The 20327-nt window shown below is 42.6% G+C and overlaps 1 protein-coding gene and 3 long non-coding RNA genes across 12 annotated transcripts in view; all 4 read right to left on the bottom strand.

Annotated features, from left to right (window-relative positions):
* Positions 1-1736: 1736 nt before the first annotated feature.
* LOC139557056 (uncharacterized) lies at positions 1737-7023 on the bottom strand. Of its 2 annotated transcripts, none has more exons than XR_011671329.1 (3): positions 6787-7023; positions 3073-6640; positions 1737-2873 (listed from the first exon to the last, which is right to left on the bottom strand). It is a non-coding gene; the product is annotated as an uncharacterized lncRNA (long non-coding RNA). The 2 variants fall into 2 exon arrangements; XR_011671328.1 differs by having other exon boundaries at positions 1737-3210; positions 4380-6640; positions 6787-7015.
* A 1081-nt stretch (positions 7024-8104) lies between these two features.
* LOC139557055 (uncharacterized) lies at positions 8105-13385 on the bottom strand. 2 transcript variants are annotated; one of them, XR_011671327.1, is made up of 3 exons: positions 13155-13385; positions 9441-13008; positions 8105-9241 (listed from the first exon to the last, which is right to left on the bottom strand). It is a non-coding gene; the product is annotated as an uncharacterized lncRNA (long non-coding RNA). The 2 variants fall into 2 exon arrangements; XR_011671326.1 differs by having other exon boundaries at positions 8105-9578; positions 10748-13008; positions 13155-13379.
* Positions 13386-14469: 1084 nt separating this feature from the next.
* LOC139557057 (uncharacterized) lies at positions 14470-18077 on the bottom strand. Its single transcript, XR_011671330.1, has 2 exons — positions 17114-18077; positions 14470-15943 (listed from the first exon to the last, which is right to left on the bottom strand). It is a non-coding gene; the product is annotated as an uncharacterized lncRNA (long non-coding RNA).
* Positions 18078-18645: 568 nt separating this feature from the next.
* Positions 18646-20327, bottom strand: part of LOC139557053 (solute carrier family 26 member 6) — a 17340-nt gene continuing 15658 nt past the window's right edge. For 5 of the 7 annotated variants that reach the window (XM_071371379.1, XM_071371373.1, XM_071371377.1 and 2 more), the window contains one exon: positions 18646-19642. In XM_071371379.1, the coding sequence (XP_071227480.1) occupies positions 19422-19642 (221 nt within the window). In that variant the 3' untranslated portion in view covers positions 18646-19421. The remainder of the gene's footprint in view (positions 19643-20327) is intronic. The other 2 variants (XM_071371380.1, XM_071371374.1) reach the window with 1 other exon arrangement.

Raw genomic sequence — 20327 nt, 5'->3', positions numbered from 1 at the left:
GGGCATTCTATGTTGTGTGTCTTGTTTGTCCGTTTCTATGTTTGGCCTAATATGGTTCTCAATCAGAGGCAGATGTTTTGTGTTGTCTCTGATTGGGAATCATATATAGGTGGCTTGTTTTGTGTTGGGGATTGTGGGTGGTTGTTTCCTGTCTCTGTGTTTTCTCTGCACCAGATAGGGCTGTATCGGTAAGCCACTTTTGTTATTTAAACTGTTCACAGTTTTGTCTTGTTTATTAAAATCATGTTGAACACGTGCTCCGCTGCGTCTTGGTCCGATCCCTGCTACACCTCCTCTTCAGACGAAGAGGAGGAAGGCTGCCGTTACAATTATAAGTGAAATAATATGTCTGTAAACAATTGTTGTAAAAATTACTTGTCATGCACAAAGTAGATGTCCTAACCGACTTGCCAAAACTATAGTTTATTAACAAGAAATTTGTGGAGTGATTGAAAAGTGAGTTTTAATGACTCCAACCTAAGTGTATGTAAACTTCCGACTTCAACTGTAGATATCTTTGTGTGATCATGATGTTGTGTACTGTAGTTTTGGTGGTTGTGTAGCTAGGTATACTGTCCTCTGTGTGAGTGGTTGTGTAGTTAGACTATGTGACTGAGTATCTGGGATGTTATGGCTGTGATACTTTGTGGTTATGCATGTATGTGGTTGCTCTGTGGTTGCATATCTATGTGGGTGCGTATCTATGTGGTTGAGTATCTCTGTGTGTACAGTATAATACTCTTCTCCTCACCAAGAGGGGATCTCTCCCACCACTTCCACTTCATACTCATCCTCAAGGTTGACCTGCCAGGAGAACACCGTGACGTTGATGATCTGACGACCGACCGACAGACAGACAGGCGTCAATGACTGAACCCACAGAAGAAATGGACAAAATAATGTTTGGGCTGTATTTCTTTGTTTTACGGAAAAAGGTTTAGTCCTACTCCACTTCGTCATCCATTGTTTGTGCACACACCAATTTATTTCAGGGTGGGAACTACAGTAATCTATTGTCCTCTGTTGGGTGTAGGAGGAGTGGGATTGTGACTCACCGCTAGCAGCTCTACAGGGAATGGGTACTGACAGTTTTTTCCCCAGCTAGGTGTTGAGCTCCTTGACGATGATGAGGCCAACGATTGACACCAGGCTCACCACCAGGGTACCTATGTTGGTTTCTGGCAATAGATAGCGCACCTCTATCACTGTCTGGAGAGAGAGAGAGATATGGTGATGGGGGGGTGTATTTCCTTCACCCATAGAGGGCACAACATCAGTGTGTCAACCTTGGGACTATAAGGTTCTATCTGTGTAAAAAAAGCATAGTTCTGAGATATTTTGAGCATGACATTTTTCACATCCCAGATATCAGAATTGTTTTGTAATGAGTTCTTCTTTCATAACCACAGGGGTGCAATTGAAGGTAGAACCTTATGGCTCTGAAATGTCAATCTGGGTTCAGCCATAAGCTCCTATCTGCCACAGAATGTTAAAATTATTTCAATATAAAAGTACAGACATTTAATGATTATAATAAAGAGAATACCCTTCCTTCTTTTGAATCACATCATCAAATATATGACAAATACAGTACATCCTATGCATAACTAGCTTAGCTCTGGATGAGGAACTGATGTATTTTTCTGGTCTCTGACACACAGTCAGTAAACTACTTGCTAGTTGTTGTCAAGGCTGTGGGTAACTGGTGAAATGAGTCAGGCGCAGGAGAGCTGAGATGTGTGGACAAGGTATTTAATAAAGAAAACACCAGTACAAACACAATACTATGGTGCAGGAAAAAATACCGGTACCACGAATAAACGGGCGTAACAACAAAACCCGGCAACAATAATACCAGCCGTCAGATACAGCCTTACAATAAAACAAACATGTGGGTAACCAGAGGGTTAAATAATGAACATGTAATGCGGGGAATTGAAACCAGGTGTGTAGAAAACAAAGACAAAACAAATGGAAAATGAAAAGTGGATCGGTGATGGCTAGAAGGCCGGTGACGTCGATCGCCGAACGCCGCCCGAACAAGGAGAGGGACCGACTTCGGCGGAAGTCGTGACAGTTGTCAATACAATGTGGTAAATTTGTAATTTTTGGGAAAATCCCCTTCCATGGAGGTTTTCGTATTGGTATAGAACAAGACAAAAACAGCAATGCCTCTCCTAAGGGCCTTAAACATGCTCTAAGACACCTGTATTTATTTGTTTTAACCATAAAGAGCTTACATTATGGCCATTCTTCTGAAAAAGTGGTTTAAAAACAGGACCAGAACCTATGACATGAATAATCAAGGGCTTGGGTCTATAAGGTTCTACGTACGTAATGTATAGCTTTGAGATACTGAGTATTTTTCAAGTCTCAGAACAGTTAAGTGATGTCTTCCTCTTTCATGACTCAACAAGTATATCACCTTACAATTGCTTTTGATTGACAACCCAGCATTGTGTGATTGGATTGCAGATATAACTTTATAGCACCAAGTTAAAAGTGATCTATCTGCACAGGCAAAACGTTCCGATTTTTCATTTTCTTCGTCGTAAAAGGTACTTTTTTCAAGCATCTGCCATATGACACATGTAAATGACCACCTAAAGATCAACTAACTTTGGACCAAAATGTCAGATAGAACCCAAGGTCACAATGTGTGTCTTCCTATGTGTGTCTATTGTACAAAGATCAGGGAGAATGGTTCGCTGTAGCGTTTCGGACTGATACCAAATGTGTACTTGAGCTGAGAGACGATGAAGTGGATGGCTTCTCCGATGGTGTACCCTCTGACCACGGGCTAAGACAGGTAGGTCACCACATAGCCGAACTGAACCAGCCCCAGGAGCATCTACACACACAAGCTGAACCAGCTCCACACACACAAACACACGGGAGAAGCTGTCATACAGTCACTGCTAATGTAACACAGGTACTGTAGTTCAGAGATGAGTAGTGATGAGTAACCTTGCCTGAGACCTAAAGACTTGGCTGACAGAGTTAATGCAGAGGCTTTAGCTCAGTAGGCAAACACAGTCTTGTGACATTCAGTTGACGCTCGGTTACAATTACCTGAAAGAGGCCGAACATGAAAGTCACGGCCGCTGCCACTTCTACCCGCTCCGCGACTCCGCGACTTGTCCCACATCGTGAAGTTAGAATCTGTAGCCAAGCGATCTGTCACGCCGGCTATCATCACTGCATATGTACCTAAGAGAGAGAGGCTACATGTAGGGTTTTATAATTTATGAAGTAGTTAGTTTGAAATGAATGGTCTACAAAAAAGGTTATCTAGAACCTAAAAGCGCTATGATGAAACTGGCACCCATGAGGACAGCCACAGGAAAGGAAGACCCAGAGTTACCTCTGCTGCACAGGATAAGTTCATTAGAGTTACCAGCCTCAGAAATTGCAGCCCAAATAAATGCTTCACAGAGTTCAAATAACAGACACATCTCAACATCAACTGTTCAGAGGAGACTGCGTGAATCAGGCCTGCATGGTCAAATTGATGCAAAGATACAACTACTAAAGGACACCAATAACAAGAAGAGACTTTCTTGGGCCAAGAAACACGAGCAATGGACATTAGACTGGTGGAAATCTGTCGTTTGGTCTGATAAGTCCAAATTTGAGATTTTTGGTTCCAACTGCCGTGTCTTTGTGAGACGCAGAGTAGCTGAACGGATGATCTCTACATGTGTGGTTCCCACCGTGAAGCATGGAGGAGGAGGTGTGGATGATGCTTTGCTGATGACACTGTCATTGATTTATTTAGAATTCAAGGCACACTTAACCAGCATGGATGCCACAGGGTTCTGCAGCGATACGCCATCCCATCTGGTTTGTGCTTAGTGGGACTATCATTTGTTTTTCAACAGAACAATGACCCAAAACACACCTCTAGGCTGTGTCAGGGCTATTTGACCAAGAAGGAGAGTGATGGAGTGCTGCATCAGATGACCTGGCCTCCACAATCACCCGACCTCAACCCAATTGAGATGGTTTGGGATGAGTTGGACCGCAGTGAATGAAAAGCAGCCCAAAGGTGCTCAGCATATGTGGGGACTCTTTCAAGACTGTTGGAAAAGCATACCAGGTGAAGCTGGTTGAGAGAATGCCAAGAGTGTGCAAAGCTGTCATCAAGGCAAAGGGTGGCTACTTTGAAGAATCTAAAATATATTTTGATTTGTTTAACACTTTTTTGGTTACTATATGATTCCATATGTGTTATTTCATAGTTTTGATGTCTTTACTATTATTCTACAATGTAGAAAATAGTACAAATAAAGAATAATCCTTGAATGAGTAGGTGTGTCCAAACTTTTGACTGGTTCTGTAGGTTATTTTTGTTGTATTCAAGGTTAACGTTACCTTACCTCATTGACTCTCTGAGTTTTTCAGAGACAGGGAACTTTTTTTCCTTTATCCAGCTCCTCTCTGTGTGTGCGATAGCCCACACGCCTTCTCTCCTCCATAGTTGGGCCTGTGTGACCCGCTAGAGTCCCCGTCTGTGTAGAGGTCACCTCTGATACTTCCTTCAACCTTGTCTGATACCAACTCTCTCCCTGTGCTCTGATGTGTTGTGACCTTATGACTTAAAAGTCTTATGTCTCAACAGAAACTGGCTTCAGGTTGATCCTCGATGATCAGCAGTAATATCCCACTTGATGTAGCTTCAACTTGTGGAAAAATGTTCCTCTCCTTCAACGTCAGTCTACTGCAGGTCTGTACATCAGTTTTCAGGATGTCCAAATATGGTAACCCAAATACTTGATGAATCTGTGTCCAAAGTGTCTGAGTCTTTGTATGAGTTAGAGAGGGGTCATTCTTCCGTTATTAATCCGGTTGAGATCCTCTGTTCATAGAAAGTCCTCTGGTTTCCCCCTTAACTTCCTCTGTCACGGAGTATTCCCTTTTGTCCAAGTATCTTCTGACAGCAGAATTTGAACGAAGACAAAACACAGATAGACTCTTGCAGGTGGGGAGGAGGAGAGCAAAGTCCCAATCAATCACTTTATCCCAGTCGAGATGGACAGACAGGTGTGCTATTGACGCTACAAGTCAGTGAGACAGTAGGCCTTTAGAAATAGGTGTCTGAGGAGTCTTATCTGGGCCTGGTTAGAGAGAGGACATAATTCAGTTAAGTCAGGAATATTACGCTTGTTTTTGCTTACCCTGCGTGGATGGTGTATGGCCTGGTTGTGTGGAAAAACAGATATGGCTGCAATAATGATACTAGGGGACCATGAGGGAAAAATAATGAACCTGTTGTGTTGGAGTTTGTTGGTTATTCTAATGTTTTGAACTGAACTTCCATTGAAACAGGTTTCTTTGATAGGGGTCAAAAAAAATACCCCTGGGTGACCTTTGACCTCCAGTTCACCCCTCTTGCAGAGCCCGTTATATAAACCATGTCTTTATTTATGGTCTCTGCTAGACTTATTATATACAGTATAGGCAGTTATTCTGTCCCTCCATTTGCACTTAAGTTAAACTATGGGCTGTACTATTGTACTCTTTTCCTTCCCTCTTCTGATATGCAGTAGATATTTAACATTTATTCATATTTAATAGTAATTTAATCTCATCTGAAGCTTGATGATATATGTTTTAACGGTATTACTTTCCTCGGTATTCAAGGGTTCACATCGAGTTTAATAGAAGTGTTGTCCACACAGCTTCTCTTGGGAAAAGAATGATAGGTAGTCAAACAGGGGGGTGTTGCACCTGTCAATCATTCAAATGTAATCCATCGCCATGGAAACTGCAAGAGCTTCATGTTTTAGTGGAGCTGCAGACAGAGTAAGCTTACAAAGATTTGACATGGTGAAACACAATGATACAGTATGGTTATAATGAAAAAGAATAAACCATTCTGTGTGCAACAAAGAATTGAACCCAAGATGTCATATTGCTCCGATAAAAGCTTTTATAGGAGACGACTTCTGTTTCCATTTCTTCTAAAACACACAGCAGAATGAAAGACCTGGCAGTATGGTCTCGTAGTTCACAACCGAACCGTAGTAGGCTATCAGCATGTGGATTGAAGTCATAACCTGTACAACCTGTCACTGACCGAGGTTGAGAAAAGCATCCAAATGTACCCTCCTGAATGACATTTCATTTGTGCCCTCCTGAACTACATTGTCACAAGAGTGCGAGTCAGTCAGTCATGATTTATTTCTGTGTAGCACAACCCCACCCAGGCAATGCCAGTAGTACAGTTGGCCTGCAATAGAAATTGAAACGATGACACAAAGAACGAATGACAGTCAATTCTGAAGGAGTGTTCTCTCTGCTGCCACACGGCAAGCGGTGACGGAGCGCCAAGGCTAGGTCCAGGAGGCTTCTAAACAGCTTCTACCCCCAAGCCATAAGACTCCTGAACATCTAGTCAAATGGCTACCCAGACTATTTGCATTCTTTTCATAGCTCAAAAGAAGACGTTGAACCACAGCGTTAGCGATGGAGCTCAAAGGAAAGCATTTTCATAGTCCTATCGCCGACGCCAGCTTGAGCTGGGAGTTCAGTCTACTGCATATTCTGATTGAGGCAGGAATTCCACAGAGGCATTTTCCCATCCCCTCCATGAGCTGCAGGCTGCACATCAACACTCACTCAGCTCTGTGTTGTGGTCCTATAGGAGCAAAAGAACAACATCGATGCAGAGGTAGACAACAATCACAAAGCAGACAGACTAATTCTAACAGACACACTGGTAGACATAGGACACGAGGTAGCAATGCCAGTAGCAACGCATATAGAAAGAGTGAACATATTCACAGCCAGGGGAGGCGATATCTGGCAGTGTTGGACAGCGTGGTGCACTGACGGGAAGAGGCAGGACCTGGGCAGAGTGTTTGGGACGAAGCCCTGGGCCTGCAGCTTGATCACCAGCCTGTCTACAGGACACAGGTAACACACAAGCACATTACCCTACAATCTGAAACTGTCAAGCACATTACCCTACAATCTGAAACTGACATGCACATTACCCTACAATCTGAAACTGACATGCACATTACCCTACAGTCTGAAACTGACATGCACATTACCCTACAATCTGAAACTGACAAGCACATTACCCTACAATCTGAAACTGACATGCACATTACCCTACAATCTGAAACTGACATGCACATTACCCTACAATCTTAATTGGACATGCACATTACCCTACAATCTGAAACTGACATGCACATTACCCTACAATCTTAAACGGACATGCACATTACCCTACAATCTTAAACGGACATGCACATTACCCTACAATCTGAAACTGACATGCACATTACCCTACAATCTTAAACGGACATGCACATTACCCTACAATCTTAAACGGACATGCACATTACCCTACAATCTGAAACTGACATGCACATTACCCTACAATGGACTTAAACGGACATGCACATTACCCTACAATCTGAAACGGACATGCACATTACCATACAATCTGAAACTGACATGCACATTACCCTACAATCTGAAACTGATTTATAAAGCAACTGCAGCTGCCATCACATCTTACACCAAAAACAGTACAATCACTGTCCTGAGAGGTATAAGACCAATGTCCAGTGCCGAATTTCACAATACGAAATACACAGTTTCCTTCACCCATAGAGGGCACAACATCAGTGTGTCAACCTTGGGACTATAAGGTTCTATCTGTGTAAAAAAGCATAGTTCTGAGATATTTTGAGCATGACATTTTTCACATCCCAGATATCAGAATTGTTTTGTAATGAGTTCTTCTTTCATAACCACAGGGGTGCAATTGAAGGTAGAACCTTATGGCTCTGAAATGTCAATCTGGGTTCAGCCATAAGCTCCTATCTGCCACAGAATGTTAAAATTATTTCAATATAAAAGTACAGACATTTAATGATTATAATAAAGAGAATACCCTTCCTTCTTTTGAATCACATCATCAAATATATGACAAATACAGTACATCCTATGCATAACTAGCTTAGCTCTGGATGAGGAACTGATGTATTTTTCTGGTCTCTGACACACAAAGTCAGTAAACTACTTGCTAGTTGTTGTCAAGGCTGTGGGTAACTGGTGAAATGAGTCAGGCGCAGGAGAGCTGAGATGTGTGGACAAGGTATTTAATAAAGAAAACACCAGTACAAACACAATACTATGGTGCAGGAAAAAATACCGGTACCACGAATAAACGGGCGTAACAACAAAACCCGGCAACAATAATACCAGCCGTCAGATACAGCCTTACAATAAAACAAACATGTGGGTAACCAGAGGGTTAAATAATGAACATGTAATGCGGGGAATTGAAACCAGGTGTGTAGAAAACAAAGACAAAACAAATGGAAAATGAAAAGTGGATCGGTGATGGCTAGAAGGCCGGTGACGTCGATCGCCGAACGCCGCCCGAACAAGGAGAGGGACCGACTTCGGCGGAAGTCGTGACAGTTGTCAATACAATGTGGTAAATTTGTAATTTTTGGGAAAATCCCCTTCCATGGAGGTTTTCGTATTGGTATAGAACAAGACAAAAACAGCAATGCCTCTCCTAAGGGCCTTAAACATGCTCTAAGACACCTGTATTTATTTGTTTTAACCATAAAGAGCTTACATTATGGCCATTCTTCTGAAAAAGTGGTTTAAAAACAGGACCAGAACCTATGACATGAATAATCAAGGGCTTGGGTCTATAAGGTTCTACGTACGTAATGTATAGCTTTGAGATACTGAGTATTTTTCAAGTCTCAGAACAGTTAAGTGATGTCTTCCTCTTTCATGACTCAACAAGTATATCACCTTACAATTGCTTTTGATTGACAACCCAGCATTGTGTGATTGGATTGCAGATATAACTTTATAGCACCAAGTTAAAAGTGATCTATCTGCACAGGCAAAACGTTCCGATTTTTCATTTTCTTCGTCGTAAAAGGTACTTTTTTCAAGCATCTGCCATATGACACATGTAAATGACCACCTAAAGATCAACTAACTTTGGACCAAAATGTCAGATAGAACCCAAGGTCACAATGTGTGTCTTCCTATGTGTGTCTATTGTACAAAGATCAGGGAGAATGGTTCGCTGTAGCGTTTCGGACTGATACCAAATGTGTACTTGAGCTGAGAGACGATGAAGTGGATGGCTTCTCCGATGGTGTACCCTCTGACCACGGGCTAAGACAGGTAGGTCACCACATAGCCGAACTGAACCAGCCCCAGGAGCATCTACACACACAAGCTGAACCAGCTCCACACACACAAACACACGGGAGAAGCTGTCATACAGTCACTGCTAATGTAACACAGGTACTGTAGTTCAGAGATGAGTAGTGATGAGTAACCTTGCCTGAGACCTAAAGACTTGGCTGACAGAGTTAATGCAGAGGCTTTAGCTCAGTAGGCAAACACAGTCTTGTGACATTCAGTTGACGCTCGGTTACAATTACCTGAAAGAGGCCGAACATGAAAGTCACGGCCGCTGCCACTTCTACCCGCTCCGCGACTCCGCGACTTGTCCCACATCGTGAAGTTAGAATCTGTAGCCAAGCGATCTGTCACGCCGGCTATCATCACTGCATATGTACCTAAGAGAGAGAGGCTACATGTAGGGTTTTATAATTTATGAAGTAGTTAGTTTGAAATGAATGGTCTACAAAAAAGGTTATCTAGAACCTAAAAGCGCTATGATGAAACTGGCACCCATGAGGACAGCCACAGGAAAGGAAGACCCAGAGTTACCTCTGCTGCACAGGATAAGTTCATTAGAGTTACCAGCCTCAGAAATTGCAGCCCAAATAAATGCTTCACAGAGTTCAAATAACAGACACATCTCAACATCAACTGTTCAGAGGAGACTGCGTGAATCAGGCCTGCATGGTCAAATTGATGCAAAGATACAACTACTAAAGGACACCAATAACAAGAAGAGACTTTCTTGGGCCAAGAAACACGAGCAATGGACATTAGACTGGTGGAAATCTGTCGTTTGGTCTGATAAGTCCAAATTTGAGATTTTTGGTTCCAACTGCCGTGTCTTTGTGAGACGCAGAGTAGCTGAACGGATGATCTCTACATGTGTGGTTCCCACCGTGAAGCATGGAGGAGGAGGTGTGGATGATGCTTTGCTGATGACACTGTCATTGATTTATTTAGAATTCAAGGCACACTTAACCAGCATGGATGCCACAGGGTTCTGCAGCGATACGCCATCCCATCTGGTTTGTGCTTAGTGGGACTATCATTTGTTTTTCAACAGAACAATGACCCAAAACACACCTCTAGGCTGTGTCAGGGCTATTTGACCAAGAAGGAGAGTGATGGAGTGCTGCATCAGATGACCTGGCCTCCACAATCACCCGACCTCAACCCAATTGAGATGGTTTGGGATGAGTTGGACCGCAGTGAATGAAAAGCAGCCCAAAGGTGCTCAGCATATGTGGGGACTCTTTCAAGACTGTTGGAAAAGCATACCAGGTGAAGCTGGTTGAGAGAATGCCAAGAGTGTGCAAAGCTGTCATCAAGGCAAAGGGTGGCTACTTTGAAGAATCTAAAATATATTTTGATTTGTTTAACACTTTTTTGGTTACTATATGATTCCATATGTGTTATTTCATAGTTTTGATGTCTTTACTATTATTCTACAATGTAGAAAATAGTACAAATAAAGAATAATCCTTGAATGAGTAGGTGTGTCCAAACTTTTGACTGGTTCTGTAGGTTATTTTTGTTGTATTCAAGGTTAACGTTACCTTACCTCATTGACTCTCTGAGTTTTTCAGAGACAGGGAACTTTTTTTCCTTTATCCAGCTCCTCTCTGTGTGTGCGATAGCCCACACGCCTTCTCTCCTCCATAGTTGGGCCTGTGTGACCCGCTAGAGTCCCCGTCTGTGTAGAGGTCACCTCTGATACTTCCTTCAACCTTGTCTGATACCAACTCTCTCCCTGTGCTCTGATGTGTTGTGACCTTATGACTTAAAAGTCTTATGTCTCAACAGAAACTGGCTTCAGGTTGATCCTCGATGATCAGCAGTAATATCCCACTTGATGTAGCTTCAACTTGTGGAAAAATGTTCCTCTCCTTCAACGTCAGTCTACTGCAGGTCTGTACATCAGTTTTCAGGATGTCCAAATATGGTAACCCAAATACTTGATGAATCTGTGTCCAAAGTGTCTGAGTCTTTGTATGAGTTAGAGAGGGGTCATTCTTCCGTTATTAATCCGGTTGAGATCCTCTGTTCATAGAAAGTCCTCTGGTTTCCCCCTTAACTTCCTCTGTCACGGAGTATTCCCTTTTGTCCAAGTATCTTCTGACAGCAGAATTTGAACGAAGACAAAACACAGATAGACTCTTGCAGGTGGGGAGGAGGAGAGCAAAGTCCCAATCAATCACTTTATCCCAGTCGAGATGGACAGACAGGTGTGCTATTGACGCTACAAGTCAGTGAGACAGTAGGCCTTTAGAAATAGGTGTCTGAGGAGTCTTATCTGGGCCTGGTTAGAGAGAGGACATAATTCAGTTAAGTCAGGAATATTACGCTTGTTTTTGCTTACCCTGCGTGGATGGTGTATGGCCTGGTTGTGTGGAAAAACAGATATGGCTGCAATAATGATACTAGGGGACCATGAGGGAAAAATAATGAACCTGTTGTGTTGGAGTTTGTTGGTTATTCTAATGTTTTGAACTGAACTTCCATTGAAACAGGTTTCTTTGATAGGGGTCAAAAAAAATACCCCTGGGTGACCTTTGACCTCCAATTCACCCCTCTTGCAGAGCCCGTTATATAAACCATGTCTTTATTTATGGTCTCTGCTAGACTTATTATATACAGTATAGGCAGTTATTCTGTCCCTCCATTTGCACTTAAGTTAAACTATGGGCTGTACTATTGTACTCTTTTCCTTCCCTCTTCTGATATGCAGTAGATATTTAACATTTATTCATATTTAATAGTAATTTAATCTCATCTGAAGCTTGATGATATATGTTTTAACGGTATTACTTTCCTCGGTATTCAAGGGTTCACATCGAGTTTAATAGAAGTGTTGTCCACACAGCTTCTCTTGGGAAAAGAATGATAGGTAGTCAAACAGGGGGGTGTTGCACCTGTCAATCATTCAAATGTAATCCATCGCCATGGAAACTGCAAGAGCTTCATGTTTTAGTGGAGCTGCAGACAGAGTAAGCTTACAAAGATTTGACATGGTGAAACACAATGATACAGTATGGTTATAATGAAAAAGAATAAACCATTCTGTGTGCAACAAAGAATTGAACCCAAGATGTCATATTGCTCCGATAAAAGCTTTTATAGGAGACGACTTCTGTTTCCATTTCTTCTAAAACACACAGCAGAATGAAAGACCTGGCAGTATGGTCTCGTAGTTCACAACCGAACCGTAGTAGGCTATCAGCATGTGGATTGAAGTCATAACCTGTACAACCTGTCACTGACCGAGGTTGAGAAAAGCATCCAAATGTACCCTCCTGAATGACATTTCATTTGTGCCCTCCTGAACTACATTGTCACAAGAGTGCGAGTCAGTCAGTCATGATTTATTTCTGTGTAGCACAACCCCACCCAGGCAATGCCAGTAGTACAGTTGGCCTGCAATAGAAATTGAAACGATGACACAAAGAACGAATGACAGTCAATTCTGAAGGAGTGTTCTCTCTGCTGCCACACGGCAAGCGGTGACGGAGCGCCAAGGCTAGGTCCAGGAGGCTTCTAAACAGCTTCTACCCCCAAGCCATAAGACTCCTGAACATCTAGTCAAATGGCTACCCAGACTATTTGCATTCTTTTCATAGCTCAAAAGAAGACGTTGAACCACAGCGTTAGCGATGGAGCTCAAAGGAAAGCATTTTCATAGTCCTATCGCCGACGCCAGCTTGAGCTGGGAGTTCAGTCTACTGCATATTCTGATTGAGGCAGGAATTCCACAGAGGCATTTTCCCATCCCCTCCATGAGCTGCAGGCTGCACATCAACACTCACTCAGCTCTGTGTTGTGGTCCTATAGGAGCAAAAGAACAACATCGATGCAGAGGTAGACAACAATCACAAAGCAGACAGACTAATTCTAACAGACACACTGGTAGACATAGGACACGAGGTAGCAATGCCAGTAGCAACGCATATAGAAAGAGTGAACATATTCACAGCCAGGGGAGGCGATATCTGGCAGTGTTGGACAGCGTGGTGCACTGACGGGAAGAGGCAGGACCTGGGCAGAGTGTTTGGGACGAAGCCCTGGGCCTGCAGCTTGATCACCAGCCTGTCTACAGGACACAGGTAACACACAAGCACATTACCCTACAATCTGAAACTGTCAAGCACATTACCCTACAATCTGAAACTGACATGCACATTACCCTACAATCTGAAACTGACATGCACATTACCCTACAGTCTGAAACTGACATGCACATTACCCTACAATCTGAAACTGACAAGCACATTACCCTACAATCTGAAACTGACATGCACATTACCCTACAATCTGAAACTGACATGCACATTACCCTACAATCTTAATTGGACATGCACATTACCCTACAATCTGAAACTGACATGCACATTACCCTACAATCTTAAACGGACATGCACATTACCCTACAATCTTAAACGGACATGCACATTACCCTACAATCTGAAACTGACATGCACATTACCCTACAATCTTAAACGGACATGCACATTACCCTACAATCTTAAACGGACATGCACATTACCCTACAATCTGAAACTGACATGCACATTACCCTACAATCTTAAACGGACATGCACATTACCCTACAATCTGAAACGGACATGCACATTACCATACAATCTGAAACTGACATGCACATTACCCTACAATCTGAAACTGATTTATAAAGCAACTGCAGCTGCCATCACATCTTACACCAAAAACAGTACAATCACTGTCCTGAGAGGTATAAGACCAATGTCCAGTGCCGAATTTCACAATACGAAATACACAGTTTCCTTCACCCATAGAGGGCACAACATCAGTGTGTCAACCTTGGGACTATAAGGTTCTATCTGTGTAAAAAAGCATAGTTCTGAGATATTTTGAGCATGACATTTTTCACATCCCAGATATCAGAATTGTTTTGTAATGAGTTCTTCTTTCATAACCACAGGGGTGCAATTGAAGGTAGAACCTTATGGCTCTGAAATGTCAATCTGGGTTCAGCCATAAGCTCCTATCTGCCACAGAATGTTAAAATTATTTCAATATAAAAGTACAGACATTTAATGATTATAATAAAGAGAATACCCTTCCTTCTTTTGAATCACATCATCAAATATATGACAAATACAGTACATCCTATGCATAACTAGCTTAGCTCTGGATGAGGAACTGATGTATTTTTCTGGTCTCTGACACACAAAGTCAGTAAACTACTTGCTAGTTGTTGTCAAGGCTGTGGGTAACTGGTGAAATGAGTCAGGCGCAGGAGAGCTGAGATGTGTGGACAAGGTATTTAATAAAGAAAACACCAGTACAAACACAATACTATGGTGCAGGAAAAAATACCGGTACCACGAATAAACGGGCGTAACAACAAAACCCGGCAACAATAATACCAGCCGTCAGATACAGCCTTACAATAAAACAAACATGTGGGTAACCAGAGGGTTAAATAATGAACATGTAATGCGGGGAATTGAAACCAGGTGTGTAGAAAACAAAGACAAAACAAATGGAAAATGAAAAGTGGATCGGTGATGGCTAGAAGGCCGGTGACGTCGATCGCCGAACGCCGCCCGAACAAGGAGAGGGACCGACTTCGGCGGAAGTCGTGACAGTTGTCAATACAATGTGGTAAATTTGTAATTTTTGGGAAAATCCCCTTCCATGGAGGTTTTCGTATTGGTATAGAACAAGACAAAAACAGCAATGCCTCTCCTAAGGGCCTTAAACATGCTCTAAGACACCTGTATTTATTTGTTTTAACCATAAAGAGCTTACATTATGGCCATTCTTCTGAAAAAGTGGTTTAAAAACAGGACCAGAACCTATGACATGAATAATCAAGGGCTTGGGTCTATAAGGTTCTACGTACGTAATGTATAGCTTTGAGATACTGAGTATTTTTCAAGTCTCAGAACAGTTAAGTGATGTCTTCCTCTTTCATGACTCAACAAGTATATCACCTTACAATTGCTTTTGATTGACAACCCAGCATTGTGTGATTGGATTGCAGATATAACTTTATAGCACCAAGTTAAAAGTGATCTATCTGCACAGGCAAAACGTTCCGATTTTTCATTTTCTTCGTCGTAAAAGGTACTTTTTTCAAGCATCTGCCATATGACACATGTAAATGACCACCTAAAGATCAACTAACTTTGGACCAAAATGTCAGATAGAACCCAAGGTCACAATGTGTGTCTTCCTATGTGTGTCTATTGTACAAAGATCAGGGAGAATGGTTCGCTGTAGCGTTTCGGACTGATACCAAATGTGTACTTGAGCTGAGAGACGATGAAGTGGATGGCTTCTCCGATGGTGTACCCTCTGACCACGGGCTAAGACAGGTAGGTCACCACATAGCCGAACTGAACCAGCCCCAGGAGCATCTACACACACAAGCTGAACCAGCTCCACACACACAAACACACGGGAGAAGCTGTCATACAGTCACTGCTAATGTAACACAGGTACTGTAGTTCAGAGATGAGTAGTGATGAGTAACCTTGCCTGAGACCTAAAGACTTGGCTGACAGAGTTAATGCAGAGGCTTTAGCTCAGTAGGCAAACACAGTCTTGTGACATTCAGTTGACGCTCGGTTACAATTACCTGAAAGAGGCCGAACATGAAAGTCACGGCCGCTGCCACTTCTACCCGCTCCGCGACTCCGCGACTTGTCCCACATCGTGAAGTTAGAATCTGTAGCCAAGCGATCTGTCACGCCGGCTATCATCACTGCATATGTACCTAAGAGAGAGAGGCTACATGTAGGGTTTTATAATTTATGAAGTAGTTAGTTTGAAATGAATGGTCTACAAAAAAGGTTATCTAGAACCTAAAAGCGCTATGATGAAACTGGCACCCATGAGGACAGCCACAGGAAAGGAAGACCCAGAGTTACCTCTGCTGCACAGGATAAGTTCATTAGAGTTACCAGCCTCAGAAATTGCAGCCCAAATAAATGCTTCACAGAGTTCAAATAACAGACACATCTCAACATCAACTGTTCAGAGGAGACTGCGTGAATCAGGCCTGCATGGTCAAATTGATGCAAAGATACAACTACTAAAGGACACCAATAACAAGAAGAGACTTTCTTGGGCCAAGAAACACGAGCAATGGACATTAGACTGGTGGAAATCTGTCGTTTGGTCTGATAAGTCCAAATTTGAGATTTTTGGTTCCAACTGCCGTGTCTTTGTGAGACGCAGAGTAGCTGAACGGATGATCTCTACATGTGTGGTTCCCACCGTGAAGCATGGAGGAGGAGGTGTGGATGATGCTTTGCTGATGACACTGTCATTGATTTATTTAGAATTCAAGGCACACTTAACCAGCATGGATGCCACAGGGTTCTGCAGCGATACGCCATCCCATCTGGTTTGTGCTTAGTGGGACTATCATTTGTTTTTCAACAGAACAATGACCCAAAAACACACCTCTAGGCTGTGTCAGGGCTATTTGACCAAGAAGGAGAGTGATGGAGTGCTGCATCAGATGACCTGGCCTCCACAATCACCCGACCTCAACCCAATTGAGATGGTTTGGGATGAGTTGGACCGCAGTGAATGAAAAGCAGCCCAAAGGTGCTCAGCATATGTGGGGACTCTTTCAAGACTGTTGGAAAAGCATACCAGGTGAAGCTGGTTGAGAGAATGCCAAGAGTGTGCAAAGCTGTCATCAAGGCAAAGGGTGGCTACTTTGAAGAATCTAAAATATATTTTGATTTGTTTAACACTTTTTTGGTTACTATATGATTCCATATGTGTTATTTCATAGTTTTGATGTCTTTACTATTATTCTACAATGTAGAAAATAGTACAAATAAAGAATAATCCTTGAATGAGTAGGTGTGTCCAAACTTTTGACTGGTTCTGTAGGTTATTTTTGTTGTATTCAAGGTTAACGTTACCTTACCTCATTGACTCTCTGAGTTTTTCAGAGACAGGGAACTTTTTTTCCTTTATCCAGCTCCTCTCTGTGTGTGCGATAGCCCACACGCCTTCTCTCCTCCATAGTTGGGCCTGTGTGACCCGCTAGAGTCCCCGTCTGTGTAGAGGTCACCTCTGATACTTCCTTCAACCTTGTCTGATACCAACTCTCTCCCTGTGCTCTGATGTGTTGTGACCTTATGACTTAAAAGTCTTATGTCTCAACAGAAACTGGCTTCAGGTTGATCCTCGATGATCAGCAGTAATATCCCACTTGATGTAGCTTCAACTTGTGGAAAAATGTTCCTCTCCTTCAACGTCAGTCTACTGCAGGTCTGTACATCAGTTTTCAGGATGTCCAAATATGGTAACCCAAATACTTGATGAATCTGTGTCCAAAGTGTCTGAGTCTTTGTATGAGTTAGAGAGGGGTCATTCTTCCGTTATTAATCCGGTTGAGATCCTCTGTTCATAGAAAGTCCTCTGGTTTCCCCCTTAACTTCCTCTGTCACGGAGTATTCCCTTTTGTCCAAGTATCTTCTGACAGCAGAATTTGAACGAAGACAAAACACAGATAGACTCTTGCAGGTGGGGAGGAGGAGAGCAAAGTCCCAATCAATCACTTTATCCCAGTCGAGATGGACAGACAGGTGTGCTATTGACGCTACAAGTCAGTGAGACAGTAGGCCTTTAGAAATAGGTGTCTGAGGAGTCTTATCTGGGCCTGGTTAGAGAGAGGACATAATTCAGTTAAGTCAGGAATATTACGCTTGTTTTTGCTTACCCTGCGTGGATGGTGTATGGCCTGGTTGTGTGGAAAAACAGATATGGCTGCAATAATGATACTAGGGGACCATGAGGGAAAAATAATGAACCTGTTGTGTTGGAGTTTGTTGGTTATTCTAATGTTTTGAACTGAACTTCCATTGAAACAGGTTTCTTTGATAGGGGTCAAAAAAAATACCCCTGGGTGACCTTTGACCTCCAATTCACCCCTCTTCTGCAGAGCCCGTTATATAAACCATGTCTTTATTTATGGTCTCTGCTAGACTTATTATATACAGTATAGGCAGTTATTCTGTCCCTCCATTTGCACTTAAGTTAAACTATGGGCTGTACTATTGTACTCTTTTCCTTCCCTCTTCTGATATGCAGTAGATATTTAACATTTATTCATATTTAATAGTAATTTAATCTCATCTGAAGCTTGATGATATATGTTTTAACGGTATTACTTTCCTCGGTATTCAAGGGTTCACATCGAGTTTAATAGAAGTGTTGTCCACACAGCTTCTCTTGGGAAAAGAATGATAGGTAGTCAAACAGGGGGGTGTTGCACCTGTCAATCATTCAAATGTAATCCATCGCCATGGAAACTGCAAGAGCTTCATGTTTTAGTGGAGCTGCAGACAGAGTAAGCTTACAAAGATTTGACATGGTGAAACACAATGATACAGTATGGTTATAATGAAAAAGAATAAACCATTCTGTGTGCAACAAAGAATTGAACCCAAGATGTCATATTGCTCCGATAAAAGCTTTTATAGGAGACGACTTCTGTTTCCATTTCTTCTAAAACACACAGCAGAATGAAAGACCTGGCAGTATGGTCTCGTAGTTCACAACCGAACCGTAGTAGGCTATCAGCATGTGGATTGAAGTCATAACCTGTACAACCTGTCACTGACCGAGGTTGAGAAAAGCATCCAAATGTACCCTCCTGAATGACATTTCATTTTGTGCCCTCCTGAACTACATTGTCACAAGAGTGCGAGTCAGTCAGTCATGATTTATTTCTGTGTAGCACAACCCCACCCAGGCAATGCCAGTAGTACAGTTGGCCTGCAATAGAAATTGAAACGATGACACAAAGAACGAATGACAGTCAATTCTGAAGGAGTGTTCTCTCTGCTGCCACACGGCAAGCGGTGACGGAGCGCCAAGGCTAGGTCCAGGAGGCTTCTAAACAGCTTCTACCCCCAAGCCATAAGACTCCTGAACATCTAGTCAAATGGCTACCCAGACTATTTGCATTCTTTTCATAGCTCAAAAGAAGACGTTGAACCACAGCGTTAGCGATGGAGCTCAAAGGAAAGCATTTTCATAGTCCTATCGCCGACGCCAGCTTGAGCTGGGAGTTCAGTCTACTGCATATTCTGATTGAGGCAGGAATTCCACAGAGGCATTTTCCCATCCCCTCCATGAGCTGCAGGCTGCACATCAACACTCACTCAGCTCTGTGTTGTGGTCCTATAGGAGCAAAAGAACAACATCGATGCAGAGGTAGACAACAATCACAAAGCAGACAGACTAATTCTAACAGACACACTGGTAGACATAGGACACGAGGTAGCAATGCCAGTAGCAACGCATATAGAAAGAGTGAACATATTCACAGCCAGGGGAGGCGATATCTGGCAGTGTTGGACAGCGTGGTGCACTGACGGGAAGAGGCAGGACCTGGGCAGAGTGTTTGGGACGAAGCCCTGGGCCTGCAGCTTGATCACCAGCCTGTCTACAGGACACAGGTAACACACAAGCACATTACCCTACAATCTGAAACTGTCAAGCACATTACCCTACAATCTGAAACTGACATGCACATTACCCTACAATCTGAAACTGACATGCACATTACCCTACAGTCTGAAACTGACATGCACATTACCCTACAATCTGAAACTGACAAGCACATTACCCTACAATCTGAAACTGACATGCACATTACCCTACAATCTGAAACTGACATGCACATTACCCTACAATCTTAATTGGACATGCACATTACCCTACAATCTGAAACTGACATGCACATTACCCTACAATCTTAAACGGACATGCACATTACCCTACAATCTTAAACGGACATGCACATTACCCTACAATCTGAAACTGACATGCACATTACCCTACAATCTTAAACGGACATGCACATTACCCTACAATCTTAAACGGACATGCACATTACCCTACAATCTGAAACTGACATGCACATTACCCTACAATCTTAAACGGACATGCACATTACCCTACAATCTGAAACGGACATGCACATTACCATACAATCTGAAACTGACATGCACATTACCCTACAATCTGAAACTGATTTATAAAGCAACTGCAGCTGCCATCACATCTTACACCAAAAACAGTACAATCACTGTCCTGAGAGGTATAAGACCAATGTCCAGTGCCGAATT

Source organism: Salvelinus alpinus, chromosome 28, assembly GCF_045679555.1.
Source record: "Salvelinus alpinus chromosome 28, SLU_Salpinus.1, whole genome shotgun sequence".
Classification (NCBI taxonomy): Eukaryota; Metazoa; Chordata; class Actinopteri; order Salmoniformes; family Salmonidae; genus Salvelinus; species Salvelinus alpinus.
This window is presented reverse-complemented; position numbering and strand designations above follow the sequence as displayed.